At 36.6% G+C, this 22,183-nt stretch overlaps 1 protein-coding gene across 3 annotated transcripts; it reads left to right on the forward strand.

Moving 5' to 3' along the window:
* Positions 1–1,276: 1,276 nt before the first annotated feature.
* Positions 1,277–21,470, forward strand: stard3 (StAR related lipid transfer domain containing 3). 3 transcript variants are annotated; one of them, XM_030141927.1, is made up of 15 exons: positions 1,277–1,350; positions 5,798–6,036; positions 9,138–9,215; positions 9,441–9,518; positions 9,623–9,676; positions 11,559–11,679; positions 11,763–11,864; positions 11,972–12,027; positions 12,124–12,216; positions 14,575–14,637; positions 17,011–17,106; positions 17,206–17,285; positions 17,421–17,525; positions 17,641–17,734; positions 19,733–21,470. In XM_030141927.1, exons 2-15 carry the CDS (start codon positions 5,824–5,826, stop codon positions 19,850–19,852), a joined length of 1,353 nt encoding a protein of 450 aa, XP_029997787.1. In that variant the 5' UTR covers positions 1,277–1,350; positions 5,798–5,823; the 3' UTR covers positions 19,853–21,470. The 3 variants fall into 3 exon arrangements, with proteins under 3 accessions (XP_029997787.1, XP_029997786.1, XP_029997789.1); XM_030141926.1 differs by having other exon boundaries at positions 1,307–1,458; XM_030141929.1 differs by having other exon boundaries at positions 1,307–1,458; positions 11,562–11,679.
* The last annotated feature ends 713 nt before the right edge of the window (positions 21,471–22,183 follow it).

Genomic DNA, 22,183 nt, shown 5'->3' on the forward strand with positions numbered 1-22,183 from the left:
ACATAACACAACAAGAACAACACTGTTTGAATATTTGGAAATACTTTTTTATTTTAGCTCGTGCAAATGCAATAATCAGTAAGTAAAAACACAACAGTTCATGTTCTTTCAGATGTTGTGCTAGCTTCTTCCACGCACAATAACCACGACTGCTTAGAGAATTATCTCACCTGACAAAAAGAAAGCAGGAAAAAAGAAAAACAGCATCTGTGCTCTGTGAATACACCAGCCATAACCATTTTTCATGGTTATTACGTAACTGTCTTTTGTAAATCTCCCTGGGGGGGTGGGGGGCATTTCTGAATTTTGAGGAAAATCAAAGTCCATGATTTGAACTTTTTTTTTTTACGTTGACACTGGGTGCTGTCATCAGTCAGGTTTGGCCACAGTGTAGGATCATCAGCGACACCTGGAGGACCTTCCTTTGATGATAATTCAGGTGCAGGTAAGGTAGAGGTGGAGGGAAGAATTGGAGTGTCCTCAGTTGTTTGGGAAGTGCTGGGTGGGACATCCTCCTCAGTTTCCTCAAAGGACTGATCATTATGGTCTTATTCAACATAGATCATGGGGAGCTATGATCTTTGTTGAATAAGACCGTAATGATCAGCCTAATAATTACAACTGAAATGATCCAAATTAGACATTATATTAGACTAGAGACATACTTTTTAAATCCCAAACTGGTAAACACGTGTAAATGTGCATAAATGGCTCATTGCACTGAAAGTCACTGACTGTCTGATATCATTCAACTGGAATTTCTGCTTCCATACACATATTTAGGTATGTTCTTATGTTGTTCTTAGCTTACTATGTGTATTCTTTACACAACTGCATTTCCCTTTTTTATAATTTCAATCGGATAGATATTTCTTGGGGGGGCTCAAGCTCAGGGCCCTAGTTTTCCTACCATGTTGTAGCAGCTGTGAAAGTATGCACAGAGAATTAGCTTTTTTAAAAAAAAAAAAAAAAAAAAAAAACTTCCTTGTTTTTATTTGGTATATTCATTTTATGTACACAATGTCCAACAAGTTCAATTTAAGACGTCATATTGTAACAAAAATTAACATCATATTCCTGCTCAGAGAGAGTTCAGCTCCGTGTTTTTAGTTAGGGTGAGTCAGTGGTTTAAAATTTCCAGATAATGGAATTTAAGTGGGAAAAAAAAGTAAAAAATACAGACTTTCGTTTTAACTTACTGCATGGCTCCGTGACCGTCACGTGACTCGAGGCAGTGAATCATCTTGTCGGAATCTTCGTCTTTGATTGGACGAAACTGATTCCTCCCGGAAGTAGCCGCAGAGCGAGGATGATGAGGATGATGATGGTGATGATGATGCGGTAAATCAAGTGAGTTTACTGCTGCAAATTTGGGTTTTCCTGACATGATAGTCTGTGTATAAGGTTAACTTCACTGTGTTGCTGCGTAATGTAACTTATCGCCGCGCTTCGCTGAAGGTATGAGGTTTTATGTCCTTTTTTCTTCACGGTGTAACAGTTAGCAAGTGAGAGTAACTTTAGTTAGCCGGTCTAAGCTAACTGGGGCAACCTGCTAATAACTAGGGTTAGTTAGTTAGATTATCCTCAACTGGTCAGCTGTTGTTTACAAAGTCTTATCTACATTTATGAATGCTATCACTGCGTCTATCTTGATTGAATTAACGCCGTCTGACTGGTAAATTAGCATGCTTAGCTAGCCTCATAGATGGAACTCCACTCTCGATAGATTGTTATTGTTATGAAGAAAAGAAATGTTACATAATCTGACAACACAACAGCTGTAATAATCGAAAACTTGAAACCAGAACATCAATTCCTAACCCTGGTATACATGTTGTTTCAGTTTTGTAAAGAAGGTACATTTGAAGGGCTTTGTTTATGAATTGCCCCATAGACTGATGGTGATTCACTGATCAGACAAAGGTCCAATGGTCGAAATAAAAAAAAAAAAAAACACCGAAAAACTAGTGTCACAGGGCAAAGATCCCTCTCTAAATTTACATGTATTGACTGGTTTCTAAAAGCCCTATTGCAGGCTTAATTCATGCCAGCTTTATTTATGTAGAACAAAACCACAAATCTGTTTAAAGGTGTTTACAGTATGTACAGTATACAGCAAATTCTGTCCTAAAAACTCAGCTCAAACTAGGAAAAACTCAATATAAACAAATCTTAAAGGGGGAAAAAAATCAACTGTATTTCATCCAGAACTGACAGATATTTAATGTGTCACAAATACAGTTAGTAAATATAGTAAACATATTGATCGGATTGTTAAAAAAATGTTCAATACTGGTTCCAAAACAATGCAGTTTCCCATTATAACGCTTTACTGTAGAAATCTTTTCAGACTCTTAAAGCACCTATCAAGACATATTTAAGGTGTATACTCTATTCTATTAACATATAAGTAATGCGTCTACTATTTTTGCATCAGAAGTATCTCAGCTATAAGAAACTCCTTGCCCTTTTTCATGAAATAGCTAAGAAAAAAAAAAAAAATACTAAACTTGTTGGTGCTCAAGTGATCTCATAGAGATGTAAATATTGATTTTTTTATTCTATTTTTTTTTTTATGTAAACCTTACCAGCATCATGGGATTTACTCTTTAGGCAATGAAATTACATATCAAGCAATACCAAATAATACATAAACAATTCAATCAGTGCTATCAACATATTGAAGTTTGGTCCTAAAAAGTATAAGGAAAGAGAAAGATAAAGAATCATCTACACAGAATAAATAAATCTATAATTCCAAGACTGACAAACAGCCTTTCTGGATGTTGATTCCTTAGGTGTTTCATAATAGACAATGTAGATAGAATAGAATTAACATAAATTTCAGTGTTTACGATGAACTCAGAGACAACACTCACTGCAGACGTTGGTGATTCACTGAGTGGACAGAAGCCCAATAGTCAAACCAGAAACAGACTCTTATTCTGTCTAAAATCTGATGTCATAGAGGAAATATCCTTCTAAAAGTTTAACGTGTAGGTAGATGGATAGACAGAAAATAGAGGGATACTTCATTTGATGTCATTTACAATGCAACAGACGCAGGTAGTTTGCTTATTTATTATATTCATCGCTTATTTAAGGAACTTGTGGAACAAATGACAATGTGGGTCAGACTTTAGTGAATAGAGGCCGGGTGGTATCACTGCCCAGATGGCAACAATCTAGATGAAGAGGCAGGAATGTTATTTACTTCCTTCATTTCATCCCTGTGGATGCATTCCGTACTTGGTAACATAATCCTTACCGCTTTATGGCTGTTGATTCTTTTTCAAGTACAGTTTTTGCTCAGATGTGTTTCTGCTTCACTGGTCTCAGCTCAGTGGCATTTGTGTAATCGACATGATTTAACATTGTTTTGACAGCGAGTAAGTCAGTAAAAAATTAGCATATTACAGTGGTTCTTTCTTTTTTTTGGAGCTGAAATCTGGCTTTTATGTCTTGAGCTTAGAAACTTTGTGATTTTCTGTGTTCAAGGACTGCAACTTTAAAACAAAACCAAAAAAAAAAAAAAAAATCAATAAACATTTCTATGTTTTAGCGGACTTAAGGAGATGGTTTCCACTGTCAGACCAGGATATTCCTCGTGAAAAGTCCAGTCTGGTCCTGGTAGTTTGTAAGCAGACACACACATACTGTTTTTCTGTCTGTATAAGAGCTGAGAGATAACACTGTAACACACTTTCCAAAGCTGACACAGATACATGCAACACCTTGTGTAAATGAAGTAGCCATAAATGTCTTATCTACCGGTACCTGTAAAACTGTACCAGTATAACAGATGTTTTATAAGAATATTTTAAGTCTTACAGTTTACTATATGTCAGTAAATCATAAAAATGGCCTGTGGTCAGTTGAGGAAAGTCATGAGACTTCACGCTAAGCAGTGACAGAAGTGGAGGGTGTTATCCTCTATGTCTGGGTTCCTGTTCCTTATAGGGTTTTTTCTAAGCTTGTGCAACGTTTATTAGCTCTGATAGCCTGTGTTGTTGCTATATTCTCGTGAGACCCAGAAAAGTGCAAGTTTTGGCTCTTTTACATTTAAATAATTGCTTTGATTTGAAACAGCATAATGCAAGTTTTTTTAGATACACATTTTTATGGAATGTCCTTTGCAGTGAACAGGTTTTTTTGTTTTTTGTGTTAAGTAAAGCTGTGAAACTCTTTTCCCCTGCAGAGGATCAATAGGCTTTGCTGGGTCTCAGGAGGATATGACTAAAAACTATATGTTTATGTAATTCTGGACTGACGATATGACAATATTTACAAAGAAACTCAACATGTGACTTAGCAGCTCAAGTCAAGTTAAATCTGCTTGAAATTCCTTTTTTTTTTTTTTGGCCTTTTCAAGTTAATATATATCTTTTCTCTCTTGAATATGAGAGTAATCTAAGCAGAGTGTGTCTGTTTCTTGACCTTAAGTGTTACATAGGAGCTAAGTTTTAATTTTAATAATTTTATTTAACCTTTATTTAAACAGGAAGAATCCCACTTAGATTAAGAACCTCTTTTACAAGGGAGTCCTGGCCAAGCAAATACAACACACAGTTACCAGATTACACAGTTAAAACACATGTAACGGACACATTTAACAATAAAGAAGTCAGTAAAATAACATTTACAAGCAGATTGAGAAAAAGAAGTACAAGTTAAGTGTTTTAATGGTAGTAAAAAATGTATTGTGTAAAAGTGAATTCTATTCTTCAGCAATGCAATTTTGTCAAGAATTCAGAGCTTTACTTAAAAAACAAACAAATACTGTCTACTGCAAAGGATATTCCATGCATTTTAAAAAATATATATGTCTGAAATAGGGTCAAAACACAGTAATGTCCCGTCAGAGAGCGAACTTTAATTAATTGCCATTTCAACATTTATTTCAATATAAGTAGCTCCTTGTTTTGGATAATCCCTTATGGTCCAGCTAAAGCAAAAATGAATTTAAAAGTAAAAAAGTGGGTCATTTAGCAACACTAATCTGTCAAATTGTCTCTAAAATGTCCAGTCAGAGAGATTTCGAATACCGTGTTTTGACCCAATAACTGTTAGCCTACATCATGCTGATTCCAATCAAGGCAATTATTAAATGTAAAAAAGCCTGGGTCTCAGGAGGGTGTCGTTATATGTTTTGAGGTGAGATAATTTTATACACTTCCAGGAGTTTTAGTGTCATGTGCATAATCTGCTGTACTTGATCCTCATCTTTTCCTTTAGTTTTGTTGTGTTAATAAATACATAGTCATACATATGTCAGCATTGAGCTTTCCAGTTCAGAAATGCCCTCAATAATCCGTAATTCGCAGAGAATGAATGTCCCTTCTACTGTAAGATAAGATAAGATATTCCTTTATTACTCCCACGAGGGGAAATTCTAGATTTACAGCAGCAACAGTGGAACACAAACAAAGCACACAAGAGCAAAAAAGAGCAAAATCAAAAATGAAGAGAAATCAAAAAAGCTATAAATACTATTTACAGCTGTGCATATGCTGATCATGCCACAGGTTGGATAGGGGAGATACTCATACGTACACCTATACACACATATCTACACACATAATTATATATGAGACGTGTATACAGATAAAAACATATGAGTGTGGTTTATTTCACGGTTTATTGCACATTAGCGTACTGCAGTCAAAGTGAAACTGAACTTGAGTTTTTGTGTGCATACGTGGTGCACTCGGTACACATTTTTTTCATTTTTATGCATAGTCTACTCATGATTTGGAAACTCTAGTAATGACTCCACTGTCTCTCTGTTGTTTTTCAGGGGGAGTTTCCTGTGTCGCCGCAGGAATGCCGGGTGGAGAATATGGGGAGCTTGGGGGCAGCCTCCCCGCCATCGCCTCCCTCAATGCCTCCTACTCGACCACGCTGTCCCTGCCGTCCCCGTACCTGTTCTTACCACCCACAGAACGCAAGGCCATTTCTGACGTCCGCCGTACCTTCTGTCTGTTCGTGACCTTTGACCTCCTCTTCATTTCCCTGCTGTGGATTATTGAGTTGAATGTGAGTATTCAGTCAGTCAAATAGATGCTCATTTAAGTATTTAATTTATTAATTTCAGGTATTTATTATTTATTTAATCTCATAGTCACCAAATGCTGATTTTTAAAAAAAAAAATTTTTTTAACTAGAATAGATTTAAACATGGTTTTCTGAGGAAGATGACAATAACTACATACTTTTTCACCCAATAACAAATCTAATCCCTGGTAGTTTCCGGGTTCTTGCAGCAAAGATTTTGGTTCTGTGCAGTACTGTATTTCCTAAAAACAAAAACCACTGCTAATGTCATGATCTCTGTTGCATGTACTCTGCTTTGCTTTGTATTTTCTTCCTCTTTTTATGGTTTGAATTTATTTTCATTTGGCCCATGGGTTTGGAATGAGAGGGGGAGGGGGGGTTGGGTGCAATCCGAACTGCTATTGCTGTTATTGATGCTGTGAACTGTATATGAAAAATGTCAGTAAATAAATTGTAAAAAAATAAAAACCGGGAGTCAGTTACAAACTGGGTCTCTAATGATAGCCAATGTGAAGGCTGACACAAAAATAAACAAGTGGTGCCAGGCACAACAACCCCCTGCCCCGCACATATTTCACCCATTGTAAGTACATGGGAAGATTTTAAAAACGAATAAAAAATATTTTTAACTTTGAACTACTGTTCCTAAAATGTAATGAGATCCATTCAGGGTCACTGGCAGTCTATAAAGTTAATTTGATATGAATTCAACCAATAGTTTTGCTGCTACATACATGTGAAATTTCACCCATTATAAGTAAAATGCATTGACATCTGTCCTGGGTCACTGGCAATCTATAAACCAAATGTTGTATGAATTCACCTAAAAAGTTTTGCTGCTACAGACATTTGAAATTTGGCCCATTTTAAGTAAATGGGGAAAAAAAAGTTTTTAAAAGTTCATAAAAAATTTTAACTTTGACTTACTTTTACCAAAATGTAATGAGATCTATTCTGGGTCACTGGCAATGTAGAAACCAAATTTGGTATGAATTCAACCAACAGTTTTGCTGCTAGAGTGCTAACAAACAAACAAACAAACCAAACCAAAAACAATACCCCTTGCCTCCCTTTCGGGGACGGGGTAATAAATAAATAAAAGCTAATTCTCAGTTTATACAGCAACAAAAAAAAACCAGTTTGAATACATTTCTGGTTCCTGTCATGTAACGTGCTGCCAGTTAAACATAATGTACATGTGGACATGCAACAATATAACTCAACTACGTTCAACACATAATAACACTCAGCTCAAGTGTCTGTTTTCAGTCACTGCAGGTGTATGTCTTTTGTGGAAATTGACAAGTTCTACACAAAGGCATGGATTGTTAACACAATAGAAGCTCTATTCAGCAGTGAATTTCTTCTATGCACTGAAACGCTTGAGAACATTTAGGTTGTAATAGTTAAGGAAGTGTGTGTGTAGAAATATGTGTTGCAGTACTTGTAATATCACTAACAGGAGTGGATGAAAACAAGGATATGACTATTTCTACTTATTAAATAGAGGAAATTATCAATAAAGATCTGCCTTTAATACAGACCTTCATCAAATAAAGGCCTGGTATGTTCTACATCTGACAAATAAAGGCCCGGGTCAAAGTCCTTCTGTCATTTCTCAACATTATTTAGGCTTTAATATAAAAAATAACTTCCACAGATGTAAAAAAAAAAAAAAAAAAAAAAAAAAAAACTGACACATTTTTTCCAATACAGACTGAAACTTGAAAATCTACAAGACAGTGTGACAGACAATGTCACATAAATCTGAATTTTTGATGTTACGACTCTTTCATCACCACATAATTTCTTGAAAACACTCACGTTTTTAACTTAGGAAGTAAATGAAGAGGAAGAAACTTCAAATGGAGTTTAGAAGTATTAGGTGTTCAATTTGGGGTTTCCCTAAAGGTGTTTTCATGTCAGTGTTCTGCAGAAAATCCATCACATGACCTAGGAAAAGGTCTGAATTGAGGATGAACTGGTGTTGACAGGGTTCCTGCGGGGTGTTAATAAGTCTTAAAAGTCTTGGATTTACAATAATCTGCATTTAATACCTTAAAAAAGTTTTTAAAAGATATTAAATTTGATATGGTAGGTCTTAAAGGGGTCATATTTTGCTAAACCCACTTTTATTAGTCCTTGGTACATTTATTTGTGCATTTGGACCCTAATAGTTCAAAAAGTTTGAATTTGAACCCTCCAGGTGCTGCAAAGCTATCTTTATATTCATTTTGGCAAAAATCAAGTGGATTTCTACAACCTGTTGCAATTCCTGCTTAATTTGTTATGTTTTATAACTAGTTATGTAACAACATTTGCACAAGGTCAAGACTTCCGACGAATATTTCTCCGAGTATGCCATAATTGTTTGTCAGCAGCAGCGGTTGTAGTAAAAACTGAAAATATGTCCAAACTTTGAACCAGTTACCTTAAATGTTCAGTTGTTAGCTGTATTAACGAACACAAGTGGCTGAACGGGACAGAAAGCCCGGTCAACAACCGGGAGAGGGTGGGGCGTGAAGTTGTTCATTTGCATTTAAAGGGCCAGCGCTCAAAATGACCTTTCTGGTGTCAATACTCAGAAATAGGGTTGAAGATGGACCTGTGGAGTTGAATTAATGAAGAATTCAGACCCAAGCATAGCATTTACAGTTTATGTAGACCACAGGGAAATGTTTTAAAATGTGTAATTCCATTTAAAAAAAAGCAAAATATCACTCCTTTAAATGTGTCTGTTAAATGTCCAAGCTGCAAAGACAGTAACATTAGTCAACTCAGTTCCAACCTGAGACTTTATATTGAAGCTAGGAACTGATTATCGCTAACTTTACAGCCTCTGTGAGAAATAACTCAAAACAGTGGGAATCAAGACGTTGGAGTAAATACATACATTTTCCTAAATTCTAGGAGTCACGAATTTCTGCCAGTATGGCGGTGACATAGGCTGTGAAATGGGCATTAAATTCAGTTCTAAGTAATCTTAAAACGTCTTAAATTGAACTTTTGGAACCCTGTGTTGAGTCATCATTTTATGCATGTGTACTTTTGCCATCATGTGAACTGTGCTTTGTTCTCTACAGATCTCCAACACAATCTGGGAAAACCTAGAAAAGGAAGTCGTCCTTTATAACTTCAAGTCTTCCTTTTTTGACATATTAGTAAGTTTTTCTCACTATTATACATTTAAATACATTGTGTAGGAGATAATAACCATGATATCTGCTGTTTTTCTACATGTTTTAGAGATTGTCTTGTGACCTCAATTATCCTGCTGAAATTACCTCCATTTATTGACACACACAAAGACTGTAAACTCGAAATGTCTGGACCGTGTGATAACATAAAAGCCTGAGGTCATTTTATTTGGTTCCTCCTTCTCTCAGCTCCTTGCCGTGTTTCGTTTCCTGTGTCTACAAGTGGGTTATGCTGCTTTTAAGTTGAAGCATTGGTGGGTTATTGCGGTAAGCCAGCGCAGTCACAGGAAAGCACACATCAGAAAAAAAGTCCACTCTTACACTTTTGGTTTTCAATCAGAACACATATTTCTTTCTTCCTTCCTCCACAGATCACCACTCTAGTGACCAGCGCCTTCCTTGTCGCAAAGGTCATCGTGTCTAACGTAAGTCGTGTCTTCTGCTACAACACAGCATTGTGAAAACACATTTTTTTCACTTCTGCATAATGTCAGTAATCAGTCATCTGACAAAACAACAGTGAGACATAATCGGTTTTATGGTATGAGGGTTTCATCAATCAAATACAACTTCATCTGCACTTTGTCCTCTGTTTAGTAACAACAATGGGGAAGTAAAAAAAAATCAAAACCACCATCAGAACCACCATCTTTCATGGGGAGAGGGAACAGTTTCAGTTGTACACTTTAGCAGCTTAAACAAAGATAGACTAAAGATAACAGAATCCAGTGTTTCCTGTTTTACAGTCAGTGTAAATATAATATCTAATCTGCCTTTAATTAGGTCACGTCTCCACTCCATCGTTCACTGTGAACCAATCATATCAGGTCCCTCATGCCACAGAAATGTTTTACTAATGTTTTACGTCAAGTTTCATTGTTCAGCAAAGAGGATTTCCGAGCCATGATGGTAGAGATTAGTGGTGTGTTTGGTGAATTTGGTATTTGGTTTATCTTTGGTTTTAATCGTAAAGGAGAACTGCTCAGTAAAATATGTGTATTTAGTTCATGGTTCCGTATATGACAAACTGAGCTGCAGTAAATGAGCCTCAAACTGTCACAAAAAAACAATAGATCTAGATAAAATACATATTATCAGCTGCTTTTGTAAGTATCTAGTCTATAGATAAGATGTTAAAGATCATCACACACATCGTTTTCACTAAATGGTTGTTTATTCAGGGAACTGAGTCTCTTCTGTCATTGGATTTACCTCAAACAGATCAGCCTCTGCTCTGGGTTTGAACAAAAAACCAAGGCTGTGACATGCTCACACCTGAAGTTTGAGATTTTCATTTATTAGTCAAAGTATCATTGGCTTCAACTGCAATAGCTAGCAGCAACATCAGTGTAAATTTAGTCTTTAATTATGATGTTTAAGACAAATTCAAGGTACTAACTGAGGTCTGTTGTCCTTTTTGATATCTTGTGAATATATGATCTTAAAATTGGATGGAAGTTTCCTAGAAAAAGGTTTAGTTTTGTTTATTTCAGACACAAACATAATACAAAACAATACAAAAAATAGAATAATAGAAAATGGAACGGCTATTGTGCCTGAAAGGGAGTATTAAGAAGCCATTGCTTATCCAGTCCTACCCACCGATTCTAGTCCTCATACCGTTAGTGCGTAATCACGTTATACAACATAAGATTATGATTATCCATAAACACACCCCTACAAACCTGCACACCCATACACATATAGTCACATACACATATACATACACACCAAATTATATCTACATCTGTACACCAACCAACATCCGCACACCCATGTATATACACACACACCATACAATATAACAACCTGACAATGCAAGTAACGATCACACCCTTCCTTTAGGTCTAAAAAGTCTTATATTTACCGCTATGAAACCTGCACGTTCCCCACTTACAGCAATACATCCTATAAACCACATACCTCCAGAAAGTCAGCAGGTCATAAATTCAAGAAAATCCTTCTCAGTTTAGTGACAATACGTTTTCCAAGAGGAGTTTTAAAAGCATTTGTTTGTTTTCAGAATGAGAAGAATTTTCTCAACTCATAAATTAGCCTTTAAACCTTCAGTTTAACACAAATATCCAACATAAAAACATCTACAGCTATGATTTTCACTGCACTGATAATAATCCAGCTGTCAGACAAATGAGGTACAGAAAAAAGTTCAATTTTTGTTTCTGATATTGAAGAAAAAGTTGTGTAAAATGGAGATATATCCAGTAAAAATGCACCTCATTCTGGAAAAGTACTTCTTGTCCTTTTCATACCCTCGGCTCCAGGGTGATATGGTGTCTTTCTTTACAGCAGCTCCTCACCCAGAATGCATTTGGCTACGTGTTACCCATCACATCCTTCGTGGTGGCCTGGCTGGAGACCTGGTTTCTGGACTTTAAGGTTCTCACTCAGGAGGCAGAGGACGAGAGAGGTACTAGTGTGATAATAGACAAACATGAACATAATTCCACAGACATCTACTTCACCTTTTCAACACATTACCGCTGTTTTCAGCCTATTTAGCTGCTGTGAATGCAGCCTGTGAACGGGCTCCCATGATCTACCCCCGCGCTGTTTCAGACGGACAGTTCTACTCTCCACCCGAATCTGTTGCAGGTGCAGAACATCTATCACACGTTTCTAAACATACTTTCTTCTCATACAGCGTTGGTAAACTTTTGTTTGCTTACTTGGCCTGTTTTGACCCTGATTTTTGTCTGCAGGCTCTGAGGAAGATCTAGATGAGGAGGGTCTCGGTCGCAGAGCTGTCACTGCTCAGGTATCGTCATCAGTCTGCAGAAACATTCTTCTAGGAGCTGTTTTGAACCTGACCATCGATGGCTCAACGCTTTTGCTCTCATCTGTTTCAATACAGGAGAAAGAGTACGTCAGACAGGGCAAGGAGGCCATGTCAGTGGTGGAGCAGATCCTATCGCAGGAGGACAACTGGAAATATGAAAAGAACAATGTGAGTCAGTGTGGATTTGAGTGTGGAATTCACCTAGTGAACATGGACAAGACTCTTTAGAACACACTGGTGTTTGTTTAAAGCTCAGTTCATACCAAAGATTCACAATGAGATGAGACAGTGGACTACCGTGACAACTCTTTGTACACGTTGTGGGTGGTTATAATTTAAAGTAAATTAATATAAAATATGGATGAGGATATTTACTGCAGCTCCATTTTGATAATTCTGGAATATTGAGACCAAATGTGGATTTACCAGGGAAAGGCAATGAATGCACCGTTTGCAAGATTCCTGGCTGATACCAACATCAATATTTAAAATGACATTTTAGCTGATAGCAGATATAATACAGATGATACTTTGTGTTTCTTTAATTTGTTTTAGTTGTTATTTTTTATTATAAGTTTAATAAAGTATATAATAAATCAGGATTTTATAGTATGTCAGCCTTTCATCACATTATCATTGAATGAACACATAAATTTATGTAAAAAAAGCTCAAAAGCTAATCAATGAAAAGACATATTTTATATATGTTGTTGAGTTGAGACGTTACTTCCTACTTCCAGGTGTAATCCTGTTCATTCTACCGTATTCAATCTTCTGCAGTACTATTTCACAGCGTCCATAAAACACATACATTTTTCATTTCAATGCCATAGGTAAATAAAGTAATGATTTATGTCAGTGAAGTGATACACTGCTGTAAACAAAGCAGGAGCTTCAACAGTTTGTAAGACACTTAAAACGGTCATCAACTGCAAGTAAAAAATGGACTGTGGAAAAGTGTGTTAAGAACTGTTATTGTGGTTAAACAAAGGAATTTAGCCCCTTCTCACCCTCGCTGGTGCCTCAGTAAATATAGAAGTTATAGTAAATGAACATATAGGCAGCTGTTATAGACTGTTTCAACCCAGAAATGTGATGTCTGACTTCTGATGTCCAACTAATATTTTAGTGCTTTCCTGAAACATCTGATAGTAACATGTCAGTAAAGCACATATTACATATCGGCGCTGTTGAGCGGGAACCTCTTAAGTCCATTTTTTGTCTTTTTTTTTTTTTTTGGTCATAAAATGATTCTATTGGTCAGTCTTCACATTGACCTGACAGTTTTAGAAATATTTAACCAATAAAACATATTGAAAATGGCTTGTGACTACATCTCTTAACTCCATTTATTTCCAGTTCCTGATAAATAACCATTTTGACATAAGAGGTTTCCACTTGACAGCGATGATATGTCAAATAACTCAGTTAATTACAGTTTGTTTTTGTTTTTTTAAGATTTGTTTTTATTAACAGAAGCTTTAACAGTAAGTTAAAGCACATTTTACAAAGAGTTAATCACAGTTTTGCTTTATGGAAATCATTAGAAAAAATACAATCTTAAAGCTTAAAGCCCAGTTCAGTCAAAACAATGCAAGCTGAAACTTGCAACAACTTTTCCAGTTTGTCATTTTCAAAAAAAAAAAAAAAAACTTAACCAGTTCACATTATTACAAGATGAGACACTTTTGACTCTGCATTTCCATTCTAACTGCCAGTTTTAATGTAAAGTATATTCATAGTGTCTTAAAATATGAATGAGGATTTTGATACAGAGTCATTGACATTGCATTGATGTAATAACGGAAACTTAAAAAACAGATATCTAGGATTTCTCCATCCATTCTTGGAGCAACTCTGTCCTTTAGAGGAAAAAACACTGTCCATAGAGACAGTTTTTCACCAGAGGAGTGACTCAAGGTAACCCTGTGCCTTTTGGTATGCTACTATGCATAGGAAACAAAAAACAAAACCAAAACTAGTTCCTGGCAGTTTCACCCTCTGACTTACAGGGTCAGTTCACACACACAGCCATGTCCTAAAACAGTGTTTCTTATCATGAATGTTTGATGTGAACTGCCTTCACATGCTCATATAGTGATGGTAAACATAGTCTCTCTCCTTTTGTTGAATGAAATAAGTCATTGTTTGCTTGAAATGAGGAAACAAAACACAAATATTCAAAACTAAAATTATATACAGAAAGGTCACATTTTTCTAATGTTGTCTTAATGTTTCATTGTTCTACAAGAAAATAAACTTAAGAGATTTGCTACAATCTGATCTCCATGAAATCTAATATCATAAAAACTCCAAGTATGAGCCAATACTGTCCCGCCTTCTGAAAAACACAACTAGTCATACCACATTGTTTACTGCAGTGATGGTTTCGGTGTATTTGTTTCTCAACCTCTTATTGAAGACGTGAAATATTAATCTTGTGTCACACTTAATTCCTTGTGAAGTTGTACAAGAACAAAATAAAAAAAAAGATATTGATACTGATGGTGGTTTTATTTTTCTCAGGACATGGGAGACTCTGTTTATACTCTGGAGATCCCCTTCCATGGAAAGACTTTCATTCTCAAGGTACAACAGCCCTTTGTGTATTTATTGTGCAATATCACAAACACACACCTTAGTATGGACAAAAAAGACCATAATTTTGTATTTTATCATATTAAGCTCTAAATGGTCTAATTTTTTTGCACGTTTATAACCCATAACTTAGTCCTCTCTCACTTCAACACAAAATGACACGACATTTTATACTTAATGTATGTTACATGATTATCTGTGTTACAGTCTGGCTTTGAGTTTTTTTCCACTTCTAAACATACATACAGTATTTGACCTCTAGAGTGTGCTGTGGTAAAATAAGTGAGACGAATGGGGCGTTAAATCAGATCATACCTCAAGTCAGAAGAGACTTCCTGTTACTGTCACAGTCACTTTAAAGTAACTGGAGTCATGACACAAACAGACGGATTTATCATATATAATGTCCATAAAGGAATGCAGAGGATGCTTTCTATTTAAAGGATGTTTCCATAACTAAAGGCTCTGCTCTTCAGTGGTTTAAGGCTTAAGCTTTTTGCTTTTTTCAGTGATGTTAAAGGGTCAACCAGCCCCAGACTTAACATAATTTAGACACACCTCTGTATCAAATGGCCCGAGTGATGATAGGGTAAGATTGTTTTTAGGCTTTATTTGTTGATTTTAGTCCTGTTTACTTCTTGTTTGGAATTTTAGGAAACCTATCTTGCATAAAAAAAAAATAATAATAAAGAGGTTGCATGGGCTTAGAACATTTTACATGTGTTAGCATTAGCATCTTAAAGATCAGGATAGTTCAACACTTGTCATATTTTCAGAGCGAGTAAAATGTGTTAAAACCGTCTGTTCAAGGGTTAAACCAATATCAGGTGAAGAATGATGGGAAGTGAAGTAGTGGAATCTACACACAAAGAGAGAAACAAAAGCAAAAGTCAGGCAGTAATAGGTGCCAGGAAGTAGATCTAGCCCTAAGACGTTATTTCAATGAAATGAGCTGCTTGGAATTTGCAGTGTTTCATTGTCATAAAAGCTACTGTGAGTATGCGCTAGTGTTCCTTCAGGGGTTTTGTTTTACTGTGTGTCAAAACAGGGTGAAATTACAGAAAAAGACTAGAGCAATTGAAGTTTTACAGGTTTTTTGACACTCAGAATGTACATCAATAAGAGATTTAGGATGTTTAATATGAACTGTGAACTGGAACATACTGAAGAACAGGTATTTGAATTTTGGACCAATAGTTTTTGTTTAGGGCCTCTGTTTTCTAAATCAGTTGAGCTGGTTGAACTCCAAAAAGTAGTGACACAGTCAAAACTCAGTAAAAACACAGTAAAAAAAGATAAAGGAAAATCATGACAACACTGGAAAATGGTGTAAGAAATAGCCCAAACCATCTATTTTTATAGCGAGTTGGTCTCAATGCTCTGTGTTTTATTTTGCCCCCATTACACAGGCGATGGGGGGTGCTCTGAGCATGCTCAGATGTCTATGGAAAGAACAATGTCTATTCCTCAGTACGTTTTGAAATTTTACCTATTTAGCAAACGGTTGAATATATGAAATAAATCATACAGAAAGAGCACAACAGACACATCAGGGGTTAAAGGGTTACCTTTTTAGTATAAACATTCACTTTATGTTATTCTTCTTTGAATCTTTAAAAAGTCTAAAAGACAATCATAAATCAGACTTCAAATTTATTTATTTTTTAATATTAATGAGATCTATGGACATTTAGATTGCATTTGTGGTGTAGTTAAAAAAAAAACAGAACATTATTTATGTTGTTAGAAACCACCTCCAAGCATTTGTGCAAACACTTTCCAAACTTAAACAGTGGATTCCTTGTAAAGATGTGGCAGAAACCATAACGTAGTGGGATTTTCCAGTAGAATTATGTCTGTAAACTCACTGAAGTTGTGGTTTAAAGTGAAATGGGAATTTCATGCAGCAGTTGGGCCTTTTAAGTTTCATGTCAAATGTTCAGGAAATCATGTGAACGAAGCAGAAAACCAGCAGCTTTAGTTCAGCGTGTGTCACCTCTGACATAAGTGGAAGCAGGAGATTTAACTCTATATGAGGGTTTTTTGTTTTTTATTACCTCCGCCAAGAGGCATTGTGATTGCTTTGCTTTGTGTGTTTGCATGCTTGTTTGTTTGTTTGTTTGTTTGTTAGCAGGATAACTCAAATAGTTATGGATGTATTTTCATGAAACTTTGAGTAAATGTTCACAAGGAAGAAATGATTAAATTTTGGTGGTAAGGTGGGTGGGGGGGCCACAGATCTGTCTTGGCAGAGGTCAGCGCTCTCCAAGTGCTTTTCTTGTTATCTATGTTGTGTCTTTCCCTCTTTTGTCCTTTTCGATGCTGTAGCTGTTGACACATCTGTTTGTTGTGTGTGTTCTTCAGGCCTTCATGCAGTGTCCCGCCGAGCTTGTGTATCAAGAAGTGATTTTGCAACCAGAGAAGATGGTCCTCTGGAACAAAACCGTCTCCGTCTGCCAGGTGACCACTTCCTCTTACTCATACTGCTTCCTTTGTAAGCATCTCTCCTTCATTGTAAAGGTGCCAAAGTTGAACAATACTTCCTTCGTTTCTCCACAGATCCTCCAGAGGGTTGATGATAACACTATGGTATCGTATGATGTCTCTTCTGGGGCGGCGGGGGGAGTCGTGTCTGCCAGGTTTGTCATAAAGACCTTCCTTTTCTGATCTGTCACCTTTTCTTCCAACCTTTTGTCTTTTTATCTGTGTCTTTTTTTGGCCTGGAGGTCTGAAATGAGGTGAATTGACTAAAGCATTGATTTTTCATCCTTCAGGGACTTTGTTAATGTTCGGCGAGTGGAGCGCAAACGGGACTGCTACCTGTCTGCTGGCATGGCAACCGACCACGATGCCAAACCTCCAAGCGGTCGCTACGTCAGGTCAGACAGTACCTTCAGCTCGGTTGTGTCACCAGTGAATCGGAACAAATTAATATGAGGAAAGGGCAGCTGTGTGAGTTTTGTGTCTCTAACTTCTCTGACCTACCTTTCTTAGAGGGGAGAACGGTCCTGGAGGGTTTGTGGTTCTCAAATCCAGCAGTAACCCATCTGTCTGCACCTTCATCTGGGTTTTGAACACGGACCTGAAGGTGAGAACATGCACACGCAACATTTTTTTAGTCTATCTGAGCTAAAATTGCTTATCTTTATCCTAAAGACAGGGTGCCCACGGGTCTTAAAAAGCTTAAAAGTCTTGAGTTTTCAAATCTGCATTTATTAACTTAAAAAAGTCTTTAAAAGTTATTACATTTGATATGGTAGGTCTTAAGTTATGTTGTCATAAACATGTTCGCTGCATTGTGTTTAAATATGTCAGGGAAATGTCCATGCTGCAAAGAAGGTAACATTAGTCTTCTCACTTCTACTCAATCCAACCCCACAATTTATACTGAAATTAGGAACCAATTACCGCTAACTTTGCAGCTTCCAGTGAGGAATGATGTCAGAACATTCGGCCCAACACACATGCAGCCATTAGTTGCCTGAGAAAGCCGAATTATGGAACTTTAAGGGACTGCTCGCAAGTGAAAAGTAATCATGAGGAAGTGCAAATTTAATAATGCCTGGTTGGAGAAACAATCATTCTCAACCTGGTTGACAGGAGTGGAGGGGAATGGCTGTGAAATGGGCATTAAATTCTGTTCTAAGTAGTCTTAAAAGTTTTAAATTTAACTGGTAGAAACCTTGTAGGAACCCTATAAAGATGAAAAAACTCCAGTGAGTTTTAATTGTCTGTTTCCGCAAGTCTTTGTGAAGCCTAAATTCCAGCAATCTGAATGAATTTAAGGCATTAAAACGTCTTAAAATATCCATATCTTAATACTTGTACTTGCCTGTACCATTTGTATGTATATATTAATGATTTTCGTAGATTAATTTTTTTCCCACGGTGCATCTCTGCCACAAACATCACCATCCACTTTTCATTAGTAAACCTTCTGATTGGCTGAACACAGATCAGCTGACAAACTCCTATGTACTTTTTTGCCTTTAAGAATGTGAAATATGCTTGAAATTACATTCACTGTTACTTTAAGTTTAAGTAGATCATAGTTTTGTTGCTATAAAAAGTGACAAGATGGTGCAGAAGACTGGAACAATAAGAAAAGAGCAAAAATAAACAACAGTCCATTAATACAGTTGTCGGCTAGTAAATTAATCTGAAACTATCTTGAAAAATAGTTATTTTTGTTAAGAAAAGTAAGTCTGAATCCTTGATTTGACCTTAACTTTGGGTATTTAATCGTTTCTTTACTCCTGCTTAGGAGTTATTTGGGTTGGGTTTTGGACCAAATGTGTCAACTTGGGCTATGAGAAACAGAATGACCTTTTTTACAAATCAAACAACTAATTGATTATTTGATAAACTGACATCTACTGCACTGACCCATGAAGATCCACAGGTTCTAGATGAGGTAGTTTTTATGCTGTTGTGTATTCGTGCATGCTGTACTGCATTTGTCCAGCCTTCACCACCAAAGCATTTTGGCCATAGCAACGTGATCCAAAATTACTAATATCTCCCAAAATATCAGTCCTATCAACTTGCTGTTTTTGCTAGTCTCTTCCTTGACCAAAAATACAGAAATATGCCAAATTTCAGCAATCACCTCTTTCTGGATTTTGTGTGAATCCCCAGACACACACACAAAGAGGCCGCCTGGCTTTTATAATATAGACATTAATTGTTGTCGTCCAGCTGGGATCAGATCTGGTCATATAAGAAGATAAGCCCTTTTTTGTTCAGTTTAAGCTTTTTTTTTGTTGAGTCTAAGGTTTTTTTGTTCAGCTTTTACTTCTTTCTAAAGTGCTTTGCCGTCAGGTTAAGGTTAAAAAAAATTAGAAAATAAAGAACAAATAGTTTTTCTTTATTTTTTGGTAAATGTTGAATTGCAGCTGTAAGTGACAGCAGATATTATATTAGGAGGTTGTCTTTCTGCTCCTTTCCATTCATATTGTGGTCAATTTTGCTGACATGTAAAAGCAAATTTTCGTTTTATTTGATCTCATGAATGAAACAAACTAAACTAAACAGCAGTAGTAGAATGAAAAAACCCACTAACTGGTGTTTTGTGTTTGGCGTCCAGGGTCGACTGCCGCGCTACCTCATCCACCAGAGCCTCGCCGCCACCATGTTTGAATTCATGACCCATTTACGCCAACGGATCGCCGACCTACCCTCTGTCCGATCCCACCTCCACACCTAAGTCACCCGGGTGGGAGCCGTTACTACTGTGTTATAATTTTATTTCTCCCTCGTGATGCGCTTCAGCTGAAGAGATGAGGAAACATGGGAGACGTGACCATGTTTATCGCGTTTCACTGATACGAGGAGGAGGATTATGGATATCGCAGACAATGTCATCCTTAAACTGAAGGAGAAAAAAATGTAAGCTTCATTACATGCGTACTTTTGTGTGGGCCTGAAACTGTTTGCTGTGTGAGAACCTGTTGAAGCGTCCTAAGTCAAGATGGATGTTAAAAAAACAAGAAGACATGATGATTTTTCACTGTGTGGACACTTGTTACAGAGGAACTGATGCAATAGCATGACTGAATTCTTGTTCTACAAGCAGCTGTCTCTCTGAGCCTTAACTTACTGCACATTCGTAGTTGATTTGCTGATTTTTGTTTGGTATGTTGTTGATTTTTTTTTTGGTGCACCTGCTCTCAAACAGACCCACATTCAGTTTCTTCTACATGGTTTCACTGTTAATAGATGGGGAAAGTCAGTCACTACGCTGTAATCACCACTGGAGGGAGACACCACTGATCTAAGCGGTTAAAGCCTCTACGTTCGACATCATTACTTGTATCAGGGTGCAAATATTTGGTTCATTCTGCCTTTTGTTTTTACACTTCAAATTAGCCAGAACAGTAAAACCAAGACTCAGATCAGAAAGACATCGACTCATGTTGGAAAGGTTCAAAACGAGGGTGAATTAGGATAAAAAATAAATAAATAACTGTCTCTGTGCCAATAACCTCAAGTGGCCTTGTGGTAAAACAGCCGAACATTTGTCATCAATAGTCGTACTGCTGTCATCGTCATTAGTTCCGGCCTCCCCTCAGGCTCTGAAAAGTGCCACTGAATGAGGTTTTTCTGTCATTTCTTGCATGTTTTTTTTTTTAAATCACTGAGAACGTTCACTACCAGCATGTTTTACATTTGGTCCAGACTGTGCATCTCAGTGTTACAGTTTACCTCAAGAAAATGACGATTTAATTTTATGTGATGGAAACTGACAAGAAGCGGGGGTCGTTGGTTATTGGTTCAAGTTACTGCCCTTAACCAAAGGGAGAGAATTAATCCTCCTCGCGTCTATTTAAAGCTCTGAACGAACACATTATGGAGTGTAACCGTGGTGCCGCAACTGTGATTCACCACAGCTCGATCACAACAAGGACACATGTAAACAACTCAATGCTTTTTACTTCGATTCCCACATATTTGAGGATCCAGTTTTCTCATGAAGTTCTAAAATGTGCAGTTATTAGATTTTTTTTTTTAATCATCTTTTTTCTTGCTGTAAAGTCTGAATATGAAAGTAATAACAATATGGACATTTTGGTGCCTTTAACAGATGACGTTTCAGCCTTTTCTTTGGCTTTGCTTTAGTTTTGGCTAAACCATACCTTCAGCTGTTCGCTTTTAAAGCTCGACTAAAACACTTCAAGTCTTGTTTTCTTCAATAACAGTTTCTGAATGTATGTGTCATGACTATAGATCATTTATAAAATTTGTTAATTTAAAGCCATTACATGACCAACTGTTTTCATTAAGTCTTAACCAGATTCTTATGTCAAATAAAATGTTTACCCTCCCTTCTTACTTCTACTTACTTTTCAGGCAGAAAATCAGTCTCTTGATTTGCTCAGGTTCTACATGATCATTTCATTTTTTTTTTAACAATATGTATGGATTTTGGAATTTGCAGAATAGTTTGCATGTCAGATGAACTATTTCCCAACGTGTTATACACCAGGTGTGTCCAATCCTGGTCCTCGAGGGCCGGTATCCTGCATGTTTTAGATGTATCACAGCTGATTCACATGATAAGCCTATCATCAAGCTCTGCAGAAGCCCGATAATGACCGTCAGGTGTGATGGAAGAGGGAAACATCTAAAACATGCAAGATACTGGCCCTTGAGGACCAGGATTGGACACCCCTGTTGTAAAGAAAGCAAAGAGTCTTGATTAAAACTTTTAACATTATCACAGGTCAATAAAGGCAATTATTGTTTAAAAAAAACTGCATTATTTCACTGGTATTATGAGTGTTGTAGAAACTTAAAAGGGCCCCAAAATTTCAAGTAGACATTACAGTTAAGCTGTAATCAGGAAAAATACAAAAACAAGCCCCACATCTTGCACATATTGTATTATTTTGGCATCGATCCAGGTGATGTCAGCATATCAATTGCCTCTATATATGTGCCAAGTATGAAATACATTGAAACAAAATGTATGTTTTTACAGACATTTGAAATTTTGCCCATTGTAAGTAAATAAAAAAAAAGATTTCAAAAATTCCTA

This window comes from Sphaeramia orbicularis, chromosome 8, assembly GCF_902148855.1.
Source record: "Sphaeramia orbicularis chromosome 8, fSphaOr1.1, whole genome shotgun sequence".
NCBI classification, from domain to species: domain Eukaryota; kingdom Metazoa; phylum Chordata; class Actinopteri; order Kurtiformes; family Apogonidae; genus Sphaeramia; species Sphaeramia orbicularis.